General features: G+C 39.5%; 1 protein-coding gene across 1 annotated transcript in view; it reads right to left on the bottom strand.

Annotated features, from left to right (window-relative positions):
• Positions 1 to 16,040, bottom strand: part of DNAH11 (dynein axonemal heavy chain 11) — a 317,894-nt gene that overhangs the window by 194,861 nt on the left and 106,993 nt on the right. The window contains exons 29-30 of the mRNA XM_079931174.1: positions 15,257 to 15,406; positions 11,992 to 12,225 (exon numbers count right to left, since the gene is read on the bottom strand). Of these exons, the coding sequence (XP_079787300.1) occupies positions 11,992 to 12,225; positions 15,257 to 15,406 (384 nt within the window). The remainder of the gene's footprint in view (positions 1 to 11,991; positions 12,226 to 15,256; positions 15,407 to 16,040) is intronic.

The raw sequence follows: 16,040 nt of genomic DNA on the forward strand, positions 1-16,040 counted from the left end.
GCCTCCACAAGATCAATCCACCCACCACTTTCAAGTTGGACAAATGGTAGCTATGCAGAAAGTATTCCAGAGAGACTTAAAATCAAACACAATGAAGAAGTGGTTCAAAGGAATAAAAAATACATACTTTAGACATTCAGCATATACAACAGCCTTATAGCTGTTGTTGTATATTCTACTTTCAATATCCTACATCTATCTATAAAATGTAGTTACATGAGAAGAAAAGCAGAGGCGATTATTATTTCATGTATGCCATGTTCAGTGTTCATCATGATTTTCGGTTCCATGAGGGCAAGGTCTGCATCTAGCTGAGTGCTTTGTCCCCAAAGCCACTAGCTGTTGAAAAGTAGGTGCTCAGAGACTTCCCTGGTGGTGAAGTGGTTAAGAAACCACCTGCCAATGCAGGGGACACGGGTTCGAGCCCTGATCCGGGAAGATCCCACATGCCGCGGAGCAACTAAGCCCGTGTGCCACAACTACTGAGCCCGTGCACTGCAACTACTGAAGCCTGCGTGCTCTAGGGCCCGCATGCTGCAACTACTCAAGCCCGTGCGCCTAGAGTCCTGCTCTGCAACAAGAGGAGCCACCGCAATGAGAAACCTGCGCACCACAACGAACAGTAGCACCCACTCACTGCAACTAGAGAAAGCCCACGCGCAGCAACAAAGACCCAACACAGCCAAAAAACAAACAAACAAAACTGAAAAGTAGGTGCTCAATGCATGCTTGAGTACTGAGTAGATGACTGAATGAACAGTAATAGCGTATACACGTGTAAGTTTCTCAACAAAATGTATAGGCATGTGGGTTAGAAAGAAGGTACTTTGGCATTGGATATTTTCTATCTGGGTCAAGATATCCAGTCTTTACAGTCACAAATCTTACACCAGTACCAGTACTTGGTTAGAAAGAGTTGGTTGTAACAACAGTAATAATATTTTATGTCTCTTAAGAACATTTTTCAAGTGCTTTCACAAGCAATGTCTTGTCTGAGCTTCCCTGTGGCTTCTCCATTATTGATTCCTTTTTTACAGAAGTTCTGTCAAGTGACAGATGATTAAAAATACAGCTCATCAACATTATCTGCACAGCATTATATGTTGGGGATCTTACACTGTCTCTCAAGATTAAACTTGATTAAACAATGATGCTCTTTTCTAAGTAATAAAATTCTGTACCCACACACACACAAAAATAGTAGTTATAAAATATCTATCATTTGGACAGTGGCATCAGGCAGCAATTACTATACATTCATATTGTAACTGCATACAAGTTTATGGTCTGTGACATATATAAAATGTTCCTCAGCAGCTTTTAAGAAATATATACCTTATCATGTAATCAGCACTTATTCTTGCCCTTGATTAAAGAAACGTCACATGATTTTCTACTGGATCAAGGATGTTTGTCTCAGGTCAGAAACATACCTCTGAAACTCAAGTGGCTCTTTTCCCGGTACACCTTGGTTTTGCTGGAGCATATGTACGGTGTATCTTGAACCAGAAAGAAGCCTACCTTCACTTACAGTCCAAACTCCTATCCATGAACACAAAGCCTTCCATGACCTCCCATCACTCTTTTCCCACCTGACATCACTCCAACCATCCTGGCCTTCTCTTTGTTTCTCCATCATGGCTGCTTCAAGGTCACAGAGACTGTTTCACCTGTGTGGAGGCATTTTCCCTCTGATCTTTGTAGAGCTGGCCTCCTCTCATTATTCAAGTCTTAGTTTAAGTTCACCTCCTCAGATCAGCCTTCCTTGGCCATCCTATTTCCACCTACCCAGTTATTCTACATGTTCCTAATTTATTTTCTTCATGGTTCTTACTAGTATCTTATCATTCACTTATTTACTTCCTTGTTTACTGTTTGTCTCCTCTGCTTGACTGTAAGCTCTCAAGGAGCAAGGCCCTTATCTGTCTTATTCAACACTACACTCCCACATGTAGCAGAGCAGCCAGCACAAAGCATGTCCTCAGGAAACACTCGTATGAATAAAGAAAGGAAGAAATGAATGACAGCAATAATACACACCTGAACAACATTTTGTTCTCTCATCCCCTCAATCACACAACACTAACGTGGTTACTGTTTCCAGAGCTTATAGGCCAATGAGGAATGCAGATAAATAATTACAATTGTTTTGCTAGGGCAAGTACAAAAGTACTATGACAGCACACAGAAATAGGACCTTGCTTAATCGAGAGCTTGGAAAGACATTTGACAGGAAAGAGTATTTATGGTGAGAACTAAAGAGTGAGTACGATTTAGGCTGTAGAGAGTTTAGGGGTTTCCCACCCAGGGAGGCAGTGTTTAAGCCACAGGAAGCAGCTCAGGATATGGCAGGTGGCCCTGGGAGGGAACTGAAAGAAGTCTGGGATGGTGAGAGGGAAACGGAGAGGCAGACCAGGTATGTAAGGATGCTGTAGAGGGAAGCAGGGTCCCAAACACGCAGGGCTGGGCCAACTTTCTGAGGGTCTGAACTTCAATTCAAGGGCAAGAAGACACTGGTGAAGGGTTTAGGGAGGTGGGGCGATAATCGGATGTGTGTTTCTAAAAGATTTCTCTGCCTCTAGTATGATTAATTGGAGGGAAACAGGATTGGAGAAAAAAGACCAGAGAAGAGGATGCTACACTCATGGCAAGAGAAGAGTAGCTGGGACTAGGTTATTAACAAAGTAGCGAAGGAAACAGTAAGAATAAATATATTTAGGGCAACTGAAGAGACTTGGTGGTTGGCCGGGTATCAGGTGAAAGAGGAGTCAAATGGGCTTCCAGTCTGAGCAACTGGTGAAGAGTGTCGGTGTTTTTTAATGAACTTGGGAAGCACTGAAGAAGCGGGTTTGAGAAAAGTAAATGTATTTTGAATGTTCTACGCTGGACGTGCCTGTCGAATTTCCAGTGGACAAGTCCAATATGCCCCTGACTCCACTTCAAGAGAAAGGTCTGAGCTGGAGGTCAAAGTCACCAGCATATTACAACAGAAACTGAGCAGCCATAAGGGCAGATGAGATTAGCCAGGGATATGTGGTGTGGTAGAAAGAAAAAGGGATCTAAGTCAGAGCCACAAGGAACAGTTAAGAGGCAGGAGGAGGAAGAGGAACAAGGAAAGAAAACTGAAGAATAACCCAAGAAGTACGTGGAAAAGTGGAATTCAAATAAAGATGAATATAAGGGAAGAGGACATTTGAAAAGGAAGTATTTCTAACGTTAAAAAAACAGAAATATACTCAGTCAAGTGATTAGAAATGGTTCTTGGAGAGAGATGAGGTTGAAAAAATGGAATGAGTAAGTATAGATATTTAGTTCAAAAAGCTTGGTTATGGGTTTCCCTGGTGGCGCAGTGGTTGAGAGTCCGCCTGCCGATGCAGGCGACATGGGTTCGTGTCCCGGTCCGGGAAGATCCCACATGCTGCGGAGCGGCTGGGCCCGTGAGCCATGGCCACTGAGCCTGCACGTCTGGAGCCTGCGCTCTGCAATGGGAGAGGCCACAACAGTGAGAGGCCCGCGTACCGCAAAAAAAAAAAAAAAAAAAAAAAGGCTTGGTTATAATATAAGTTCCAGTGACAGAGTAGGAAATGGAAGGAGGTGTGACATCAAGGAATACTTTTTGGTGGTTGTATTGTTTTTAAGCAATGTGAGAGATGGGGATGTTTAATTGCTGATGGGAATGAGCCAGTGGAAGAATTTGAAGACACAATAGAGAAGGAAGTCCTGCGGGCGAGAGCCAAAGCACAGATGGAGACAAGGCTCCAGATGGTCAGAGGCCATCCTTCCATTTTAACAAGAGGACGGTGCAGAGGGCAGAACACCAGCCCCATTGCCATTGATCTAGTTCCTCTCTGATGGCATCAGCAGATAATAAGAACTAACATTTATTGAGCACTTACTAGCTAACATATCTAACAAGCATTATTATATATGTGTACATGTGTATGTATATATATATATAGTATGTGTGTGTATAATATCTATCTTCATGTATAAATACATACACATATTTCTAATTTAATCATCACAATAACTCTGTGGGGAAGGTACTATTATTATTCTCATTTTATATATGAGAATACGAGGTAATTTGCCCAAGATCACACAGTTATAAATGGTGGAGCCAGGATGTAGTACAGGATTCTAGGATTTTATTGTATATTTTATAAACCCAAAAGTTTCCCATGTGGATAACATATTCATTAACAGAACACCTTGGCCAGACAAGAGTTGACCTCTAATGATTCTGGTGCATGGAAAGAGGTAACTAGGCATCCCCCTCCTATAAATTCTCATGTTTAGATAAACACGGAAACAATTGCCAAGAAAGTTACATGAATCTTGATCACTGAGGTTTATATGTTACAAATGTCTAAGACACCACAGCGTTCTTCCAAAGAGGACCAGCTTGCTTGGTGGGATGATGGTGTGCTCACCATGAAGGAAGGTGTCAGGCATACACAGTAACATACTCAAGGTCAGAAAGAAGGGCTGGCTCCCGATACATAATGGTGGTTGATTCTCAATTTTGTCCTCACCCAGCTCCTACGGCAGTATGGTATAAAGAGGCTATGTCTGTGAACTTAAAGAGACATGTCCCTAAATACTATAGGTTAAATAAGGCTACACAGAAAGAACATTTTCCTTGTAGTAGCAGAAGCACTGCAATTTTACCAGGATCAAGGCATGGCAGATTTCCCATCTTAGGCACACCCAAGCCACAGCAGCAAAGAAGCCGCAAGCGCCCCTCGGTAGAAATGTTAAGATCTGGAGAGTGTAGTCCTCAGCTCAGCAAACTGAAGTGAACATTACAAGGTAACTACTACAGCACTTTGGGAGTCAGCTACCAGAACCCTCAACCTCTTTCCATCTGGACATACACAGAAGTAATGCTCTCTGGGTCTCTTAACAATAGTAACAAGATCTCTAATCCCAAAACCCATCAATGTTTCAACTTAAGCAGTATCAGAAACAATGGATTTTCATTTCAGCTAGAACAAAGAAAATTGCCAAAGAGACCAGGTCCCACACTCTCTGACACTATCAGGTCATGGGTTGTGGGATCTCGGTTTATCGCCTCCCTTTGCACTGTTCGTTTCCTACTTCTCCTTCAGTCATATTGCGAAAACCAGCACAACATTGAGCGATGTATGTCAGAGGCAGTGAGCATAATTACCCCATTCCTGACATTAATGGAAATGATGCTAATGTTTCACTATTAAGCATGATTTTCTCTGTAGGTTTCTGGTAGATAATCTTCATCAAGTTATCAAGTTTCTTTCAGATGCTATGTGGGAAAAGAAAAAGGTATAAGAATTGATAATCAAAGCTCCCACCTTAAGAAACTTGAAAAAGAGAGGAAAATTAAACTCAAAGTAAGTAGATGAAAGGAAGTAATCAAGATAAAGCAGAATTCAGTGAAATACAAAACAAACAGTAGAGAAAATCAACAAAATCCAAGATTAGTTTTTTGAAAACTTAAATAAAATTGATAAACACATAGAAAGTCTGATTACAAATAAAGGAGAGAAAACACAAATCACCACCACCAGGAATGAAAGGGGGACACGATGCCAGACCCTCCAGATGTGCTAAGGATAACGTCGATATAGGAAGACCAACTCACATCAGTAAGTTTGAAAACGCAGATCAGGGGTGGATGACCATTTCCTGTAAAGGGCCAGACAGTAAATGTTTCGGGCTTTGAGGGGTACATGGTCTCTAGTGCAATGACACCACTTAGCCAGTGAAGCCTGAAAACTACCAAACACACAGGCACCGGGCCAGATTTGGCCAGATGGCTGTAACTTGCCAAACCCGGACTTGGAAAAAATGGGTAAATATCTTGAAAAACAGAAATTCCAAAAACTGACACAAGAAAAAAAGAAACCAGAAAAGCTACACAACAGCATGTACATAAAAGAAATCAATTTATAAAGAAAGAAAACCCCAAGCCCAGATAGCACTACCAGTGATTTTTATAATAATCTCTTTCACAAAATACGTGAAAATGCAATACTTTCCAATTCCTTTTAAGGAGCATAATCCTCATCCCCAAACTGGCAAAGATATTATAATAAAAGAAAACTACAGATAAATGTCCCTTATGAATATAAATGCAGAATTTCTGGACAAATTAGCAAATAGAATCCAGCAAAAAATATATACATCTATAAATGGTAACACATCATAAATGCAAAGTTGCCTTGGCATTCAAAAATTCACCTTAGTAACAGAATAAAAGAGAAAAACCACAAGAGTATCTCAGCAGACTTGAAAAAGTTCAACTCCTCTTCAAAATAAGAATTCTCAGTGTGTAGTAATAGAAGGTATTCCCCTCTATTTGAGAAAGGTCATCTACAAAAATCTAGAACTACTATCGTACTTAATGGTAAAACATTGTTCTTCCCTAAGAGTGGGATTACTTCTATGTAACATTATATTCAAGGTCGTAGCCAATTCAATGACTCAAGAAAAGGAAATAAATGGCAAAAGAGAATGGAAGGTCACAAGTAAAACTGTCATTATTTACAGATGGTATATTCATGTACATAGAAAGCCTGTGAAACTATACTAAAAAAAAAACAAAAACCTACTACAACTAGCAAGCAAATGTGGCAAAGTCTCAAGACACAGGTAAATATTAAAACATCAATATATTTCTGTATACCAGCCACAAACATTAGAAAATTTAAAATTAATTAGCATATGTTTACAGCATCAAAACATATCAATTATCTAAAAATAAATCTAGCAAGAAATGTATAAGACCTCTGCATTGAAAACTACAGAAAACACTGTTCAGAGAAATTAAAGAAACCATTGGAACAGGGCTCTATTTACAAGGTACCTATCTTTAAATTTAAACTTTCTTACCATTTCTATCATTTGTGTGGTTACTGGTCTACTCAAGTTTTCCACCTCATTTTGAATTAATCTTAGAAACAGTGTTCATAGAAAATTATCCATTTAATTTAGATTTTCAACTTAAATATTAGTATAAAATCACATGTAGTGTTGTACAGTCTTCTAAAAAAATCTCTTTGTTGTACAAGAGATTTATCTTTCCCCTATCCCTTTATTGTTTCTGCTGGCTCCTCTGAACTGCACATCTTTGTCAGTGTTTGATCTGTTCAAAGAACCAACGCTTGAGTTAATGGATCAGACTGGACTCATGGCCTATATGGGTAACAAATCTCTTCTTTTGTTACCTCCACTTATTGCGGGGATCTTGAGTGACTTCAGGATCTGTTCTGCTGTTTCCTCTAGAACAGGACTTGGTAGACTACAGGTAATGAGCCAAGTATGGCCCACCACCTGTTCTTATAAATAAAGTCTGATTGCAACTCAGCATGCCCATTCGGTTAACAATTGCCTATGGCTTCTTTCCTGCTCCAATAGCAGAGAGGAGTGGTTGTGAAAGAGATTACAAAGCCCATAAAGACTAAAATCTTTACTATTCCATCCTGCACAGAAAAAGGTGTCCAACCCAAGATCTACAGTCAAGACACAGTCATGGCAGAAGTCCTCAATAAACGTCTCACTTTGTTTATGAAGTATTTCTCAGGCCTTTATCCTGGGGACAAACACTCTCACTGAAAATCTCTTGGGATGTACAGGAGGCAGGACTGGTTCCAACTGTCCACCTCTTACATATTCATTAATTATCACTGATCATGGGCCATGAGCCCCACATGTTTTTTACCTTTACTGAATCTCAGTTTGTAATTTCTCTGGAGTTTCACTGGGATAAAATAGGCTTATCATGGCAATAGCTTCTTCTTTTTCATATGTTTGGACTGTGATTTTCTCTGCTCTTAGTCATCTATCAGTTTGATTCCATCTGTTATCAACTTCTAGGCATTCCTTAAATTATCCGGTCCAGTATTTCCAGGTACAATATGACTTTTTTCTCCTATACCTTGTCATTCAACATAATTTTTGATGCGTTAAAGTAACCAGGTTGGGCCTAAGATGGAGTCGCTCACGTTACCCACATCGGCAAACCAAAACTTAACTGTTTCTATGTTGGGCTCTCCCAGAAAAAGCGGGCTTAGGTCAACCAAGCAGTGTTTGCCTGCTCAGCACACGTTACCTGACCTGGCTCCTAGGCTTCCCTTTGCTCCTTACAAGGAAAGTAACCCTGCTTTAATTAATCAGCAAATGCCCCCTTCCTTGCTCCTGCTTACTTTGGTCTATAAAAATCTCTCGTCTTCTACAGCTCTTTGGAGCTCCTTTCCATCTGCAGACTGAATGCTGCCTGATTGATGAATCACTGAATAAAAGCCTACTAGGTCAGTACATTGTCTGTGGAAAAATTTTCTGTTAACAGATGAGAGGGGCGGTAGAGAATATGTGCTCTACTCATCATCTTGTAGCTTCCTGCTGTTATGAAGCATGAGCCTATCAGGTCACAAATTTCTATAAAGACAAAAACAAACAAAAAACTCATTTCCAATATACACTGTGTAACTGCAGCCTTCACAGCCTTCTCTATTTGGGTCAAAGGGTCAGGGTGAGATAAGAACACTATCAACACGGTATGCAATTGTTTCTGAAAAATTTCTCAACGATTAAAAATGAGGCCAAAAACTGACCCTAAGCAGGAAAATGAGAGTCTCTTTCTTATACCTATAATATTTCTGAATATTTGTGGTCAGAAAGGATAAATAGTTAAATAAGAAAAGCTTTATATTGTTTATTGTGAGTCTTATTAAAAGTACCCTAGGCAATGTCCCAGCACACTTGTAAATAATATTTTGAATCCAAAATGCTTCCATCTCTTTTTCGCTGATTTGCACACAGCTCAATGATAAAGGAAGAATGGAAAAACTTTCTTATCAGATCCCAAGCCTAACCAAATACTTTTGCCAAGGAATGCTCAAATTTGAGAAATTATATTTTATTTGTTTTACTTTCAAAGACTCTGGCGAGGCAGGGATATATATTCAAAATGCAGTATTTTTGCCTTTAATCCCAACACTACCTAACATGCAATTACAATATGTCTGGTGGGAAATAAAGTTTAAAATAATTATCTTTGTTTACCTCACTACAATTTGGAACTGAGAAGTAAGGAAAGAAATTACTTGTTCAGGTAGATTGTCAGTTACAGCCAACTCTGATTTCAGTTTTGAAATTAAGCTATTTTAAAGGACTGGAGTTCACCTTAAAAACTGCTCACAGTATTAGCAGGAGTAGTTTTAATTAAAAACAAACTCCAACAGACTGTTAAAACCATTTTTAAAGAGTGAAAACTAATGGGGTTTCAATTTAGATGCACACACTTCTCATGAACCAAACTGCAGCTTTAACAATATTCAAACGTTAGCTGCTCTGGTGTGCATATTAGTACCAGTGGCAACATTGAAATGCTGTATTGAAGGCATCTGTTGGCTGGTCTGTCAAACATTTCAATTCATGCTGGAAGTGTTTCATAATTAAGCCCATAAATACTGTCTTCATAAACCACCCTCTTTGTCTACTTCTCATCTAACACGAAAAAGAAGCATTATTATAACTTGAACAAAATGGAAAACTTTAAAACTATTTTAAAGGAGAAAAAAGCTAAATTTTCTTAATTAGCTGAATAACCTAAGGCTACTGGAATATAAATAACTTTAGCTCTAAGAATAAAAAGGATCAACCCTGACATTTAGGTCTTTAATCCATTTTGATTTTATTTTTGTATATGGTTTTAGGGAGTGTCCTAATTTCATTCTTTTACATGTAGCTGTCCAGTTTTCCCAGCAGCACTAATTGAAGAGGCTGTCTTTTCTCCATTGTATATTCTTGCCTCCTTTATCAAAAATAAGGTGACCATATGTGCGTGGGTTTATCTCTGGGCTTTCTAACCTGTTCCATAAGAACCTAGGGGCAGGACAGGAATAAAGATGTAGACGTAGAGAATGGACTTGAGGACACGGGGAGGGGGAAGGGTAAGCTGGGACAAAGTGAGAGAGTGGCATGGACATATATGCACTACCAAATGTAAAATAGCTAGTGGGAAGCAGCCACATAACACAGGGAGATCAGCTCGGTGCTTTGTGACCACCTAGAGGGGTGGGATAGGGAGGGTGGGAGGGAGATGCAAGAGGGAGGAAATATGGGGATATACGTATACGTATAGCTGACTCGCTTTGTTATAAAGCAGAAACTAACACACCAGTGTAAAGCAATTATACTCCAATAAAGATGTTAAAAAAAAGAATCAACCCAATGTTGATGACAGGGGAGGCAATAGACAATTCTCATGCACTGATACTGGGAAGGTAAACCTGGCATGATGTTTCAAAGGCTTAAGAAGGTACAGTCTCTGACCTAGCAATTCTACATCTGGAAGTTTATCCTGAAGAAATAAAGAAAAATATGTGCAACATGGATGTAAATGCAAAGCTGTTTACTACAGTATTATTATTGAGAGCCAAAAATAAAAACCACCTAAATAGCAGTGATAATAACAACAGGCAGTCTTATAACATATTGGGTTAAACTGAATGGACAATTCCTTTATTAACACAGAGGGTATTTGAGTAAAACGAAACACATCCACATGCAAAGTACATAGCCAAACATGAGAGAGGGGGAAACAGAGAGGGGGAAGGAAGAAAGGGAAAGGGTTGGGGGAGAGTGGGTGACAGTCCCTAATGCCAAGGATGTGCACCCAAGCCAGAGCAGTAGAATGAGGTTAACAGGCTAATGGCACGGCTGCCGAAAGGAGAATTTGAGTAGAGACCCAAACATCGGAGACTGAAGTTTAAATTGCCCACATGGCAACACAACATTTCTGTTCTCTGCCTCTTATACTCCCTGAGCAAGGCAGGGAGTTAGAATTGAGATGCTGACATAAAGCCAAGATCCTCAGAGTATTACACAGTCCAATAAGAGGTTCTAGAAAAACTCTACCCACCAGCTCAGAGAAGCAAGAGGAAAGCGTGAAACATCTTGGGGCTTTGGATAGGAAAAAAGTCCTCTAAAAGAAATCAAACTCTCAGGCCTAAGCCATGTGAAGCTATGGCATCCAAAATGACCTTGCCACTATGATCGGTAAATCCCAGACTGAGTAACTAACCACAAAATTAATCCCGAACTCACAAAACCTGTAGAAACCTGGAGGCAACAAGGAGAAAAACATGTAGGGACATCTGCTCAGTGTAGAACACACGGAATTCCTCCAGGAAAAAAAAGCCAACCTGAAGATAACCTTTAAAAATAAACATACAAAAAACAAGTTCAAATTAAAAAAAAAACAGTCTCAAAGGAACAGAACCACCTAAATAAGACTATTAATGAGATAGAAGAATAAAAACCATAATGAAGACATGTCATTATAAAACTGATTTTTAAAGAACCAAAAAGAACTTTGGTAAACTGAGATACAGTAACTGAAATTAAACTTATGAAATGGGTATGTATTAATAAAAGTGTTTAGGGGTAAAGATGACTGACATCTGCAACTTCCTTTGAAAGCGTAATTGGAGAGTCTTACATAGGTGGAAAAAAATATGTACAGTATCTAGGTGTGGGTGGTATACTAGATCCTTGGGAGATAATGGACAAGGATGGATGTTTTTTATTTGTTTGTTTTATTTATTTTTTATTGAAGTATGGCTGATTTACAATGTTGTGTTAATTTCTGCTGTACAGCAAAGTGACTCAGTTATATATATGTATGTGTATATATATATATATATATATATATACACATTCTTTTTTATATTCTTTTCCATTATGGTTTATTTCAGGATATTGAATATAGTTCCCTGTGCTATACAGTAGGACCTTGTTGTTTAAGGATGGATGTGTTTTAAACCCATGTAGAAAACAAGAAGGACAACACCAAACTATAAAATGGAAAGCTAAACAAATGGTTGCTAAAATCTTCCTAGCGTCATACCTTGAACACAGAAGACACCCCATAAAACAAGAATGAATGAATGAAGCTTACCTCTTCAAGTTCCTTTAAATCTCAAAATCATAAATCTTATAAAATACCTGTTTTTTATGGAAATCCTTTAGGGCCGTTTCGTAGCCTTCCTCTAGCCTACTGAAGGCTATTCCTACATCTGTAGTCCACCAGATTTGTGAGCTAGTTAGTGCGACTTGAGCCGGGAAATCAAAAATCCACAGTTCCCTGGGTTTGTCCTCATAGGCTGCGATGGCTTCTGTGATAGAACGTCGCACTGTCTCTTTCATGGTCTGTTCCAGCTGCAGAAGCCACGTTTCCACCTTTTGAAGCAAATGGAAGTGTTGTAACACAGGCTTAACTATGGAAAAGGGATTATTCCATCCTCTCATGGCCTTGAAGGCTACACAGTTGTACGTATAACGAGCCAGTGAACTCCTGATTAATGAAGTCCTTCCTACATGAACCTGGATTCTACTGGGATACTGCTCATCTTATTTCACCTACCAGCTGGCTGATAAAATTCCACATCCTAAACAGACAAGGTGTTCTCCATTATTCATTTTTCAGATTTGAAGACCTGATGGTTCTAGACCAAGATCCCCTCTGATAACACACAGTGTTTTGAGAAACCAAGCATCACAGCCAATATGCTAGAGTAAAATTCTAGAGGTTTGGAAATAATAGGAAATTGATTTTTTAAACCGAAGTACAGTTGATTTACAATGTTGTGTTAGTTTTAGGTATACAGCAAAGGGATTCAGTTATATTCTTTTTCAGAATTTTTTCCATTATGGGTTATTACAAGATATTGAATATAGTTCCCTGTGCTATACAGTAGGTCCTTGTTGTTTATTTGTTTTATATATAGCAGTGTGTATCCATTACTCCCAAACTCCTAATTTATCCCTCTGCCCCCTTTCCCCTTTGGTAACTATAAATTTGCTTTCTATGTCTGTGAGTCTAGGAAACTGATTTTTTAAATGTATCTTTTGATAATTTTTAAATCTACTAAAGATTCTACCCTCAAATCTACATAGTTCCTAGTCTTAAGCCAAAGTGTTTTCAGCAAGTATCTTAATTATATTCCCTACTGGCTCTCATCCTCACACTTGTCATAAATTACACAGCAAGAGAGTATGAGAGGACAACTGCCGACTTGTGAAAATCTTTTTTTAAAAAATTCATTTGAAGTTTATTTTGCTCCCACAAATATATTTCAGCCAGTTTTCCATCCTATTCAAATATGCTTTGTTATATTTATCCATATATCTGTTCCTTCGGGATGATATTATATAACAAAAAGGATACCTATACCACTTGCAAATAATTGATCATATCAATAAAAAATAACTATAATAAATAAATTCCAAGGACTATATGAGATCCTGAAGATTATACAACTGATTTCTCTCCCCGCCTCTGTGAAGATGACACAGCATTCATTCCTACAACCTCTTTCTCTGGAGAACTGGGAAGGAGCGGTACGTGGTCAGTGAGCTGACAGCCTTCCCTATTGGAAGAAAAAGGGAAGAACCATCCCCAACATCCTAAAAGACTTCTCTCCTGGCTTCCTAGCTGGGCTTTGTTCAGATACCTGAGAGAGGGTGACCTAATCACTACTGTAGTCACTCCGCACAACTCTTAATGTCACCAAGCAGCAAGCTCTCTTAGTAAATTAGGGATCACTTGATCATATCCCAGATACCCTGGGATCCATGTCCTTAGTATGGCCACCTGTTCTCGAGGACTCTCCAGTCCATCTGGGAAGACCGAACACACATACAAGGTGACACATCAACCCGTGTTCAGAGACTATGCCACCGACGGCAACTCAGCTCAATATAATTTGAGAACTAAGCCCTGATGAGGTGCTTGCTTGATCTCCCACTTCTTGGTCTTTCATCAGCTTCTGTCCCACCCTCTATAACAAGAATTATCACTTCCCATTATCACTAATTATGTGAATATCCATTTATTCAATAAGCTTAAGAGGTCCCCCAGGACAGGTGCCATGTCTTATTCTTTTCTGGATCTCCAAAAGCCAAACCCAGCAGCTGGTACATAGTAGGTATTCAATAAACACCTGTCGAATAAAACGCAAAGAGCCGAAACAGGGAGGAACCAATCATAAAAGTGTGGGGGGAAGGGGGGGGAAGACCTAAAGGAAAAGCATCTTTTTATAAAACAGGCAATTAGAGGGTAAATGTGCTACATGCCCAGAAGTCTCTAGCATAAGTTGCTTATATAAAATAAGTTAGAGCACTGTGAAAACTTTCAGTACCACGGGTTCCTGCTAGTGGCACCCACATCTATGGTTGGACTGTCCTTCTGGGCACTATGCCAGTCAGCTAGCAGTCTGCCGGGGGGGGGAGGCAGACAGCAACACACTTTTGTCAAGAGAGTTTATGGTGATTTTTTCTAATCATTGTAATAATATCCTAAAGAGCCCCAGAGATCACAAATATATTTTAATCAAAGTATTCCACCATCTGCTTCCCCTGCATTTGGCAGGATTTTTCTGGTACAATATTAAAAAGCAACAGAGAGGAATAAAGGAAACCCTTGTAAAAAAAAAAAAAAAAAAAAAGGTTGCCATCACATTTCTGCAAGGGACCCTTTAAGGAACCCCTTGCCTCAACCTAAACTGTTCTGCAATAGAGGCTACTGTCTCAGTTACCCTGTGGATTAACTCAGCCTATATAAACATCGTCGTAAAAAGATGCAACTCCTGTAAATCAGCTGAAAACACCAAGAGCTGCTTCGTAAATCGTTAAGAGCCATTCTTATAGATAACTGTTAAGAATGTGTTTGAGGTGTCTGGCTGTGAGAGAAGAGAGGATGTTAACTGTCTGTGCACACGGTAATTAGTGTACATGACATTAGCTTAGCGGACTCAATCAACTTTATTTACGAGCAGCCATTTACAACACCCATGTCAGAATCCTGAACCACAGCCTCTTTAAAACGTGCTTCATTGCAAGGTGCTGCTTCACCCTAACCCTCCCCTGTACTCTGAGCAGGGGTGAAAACAATATGCTCTGTAGGAGACTCAGTCACTGGGTGGCATTTGCTACTAATTCTGGGGTTTACTCGTTCAGTCTGTGACAGTCCCTCCCGTCTGGCTCAACTGTGAGCAAGTGTGAGCTCCTGCAGGGTGCTGAAGCCTGATGATCAGAGTGGGAAGCATGGCAGAGGAGCCCTCTGTCACACCGGACACAGGTAAACGGGAATCTCTGAGCACAAAACTAACCAGAGCCTCATTTGACATGAGTTGATTTTTTCTTGGTCAACTTTTTAAAATTATCCCCCCAGTACTTCTCTGGCATAGAGAACCTCATAAGCAAATCTTACATGGCCTATGCATTCACACTCAGCTGGGAATGGGACGTATTCCTTTTCTTTGCTGTACATTCCAACGGCCCTGTGCGCGGAAACATCCTGATCGCCTTCAAACTGCAGATCTACAATGCTGTCAAAGAGTTTGGAAAGGTGGTGTGTAACCTAAGACAAGATAATAAGAGATAAGAGCATTTCTTACTGCATATATATTCTGGTAATCTGCAGATGTGGCTAAATGAATTCACAAAACTGTCTTTATGTCGTTACAGAGATGCCTCAAAATGTTTTTCTTCCAAATAAAAATCACTTCTTCAATTCCAGAGTTTGAAGTGACCCAGATGGAGAAGTGGCCAGGCACTCTGATCACATCAACAGGTGTTGGGAGGTGAATACTTACCCTGCTAGGTTATCTATTTTCTCCTTAAAGGCTGGAGACTTACCAACTTCTCTATCTGTACCATATTCCTGTAGCAATCATGCTGCTGGGAATTTTGTGGTCAGGTTATTAAAATTCAGACACGGTATTTTACTTACACCATAAAAGACCTTATATTGTTTTAAAAAAAAAAGCTGTGTTAAAATATGTGAAACAAAAATGTAAATTAGATAGTCTTATTCTTGGGTCAGGTCCTATGTTATTGTGCACTTGCTTTGCTATTTACATGAGCCCCAGAGCATATCTGTTACATCAGAAAGGTGAATGGGATTCCCCCATTTTCACTGATAAAGAAATTGAAGGTAAAGTATTAGGTGACTTCATCAAGTTGACACTGCTAAGAATAAGTGGCAGTTAGAT

Source organism: Stenella coeruleoalba (genome assembly GCF_951394435.1).
Source record: "Stenella coeruleoalba genome assembly, chromosome: 9".
In the NCBI taxonomy this organism is placed as follows: domain Eukaryota; kingdom Metazoa; phylum Chordata; class Mammalia; order Artiodactyla; family Delphinidae; genus Stenella; species Stenella coeruleoalba.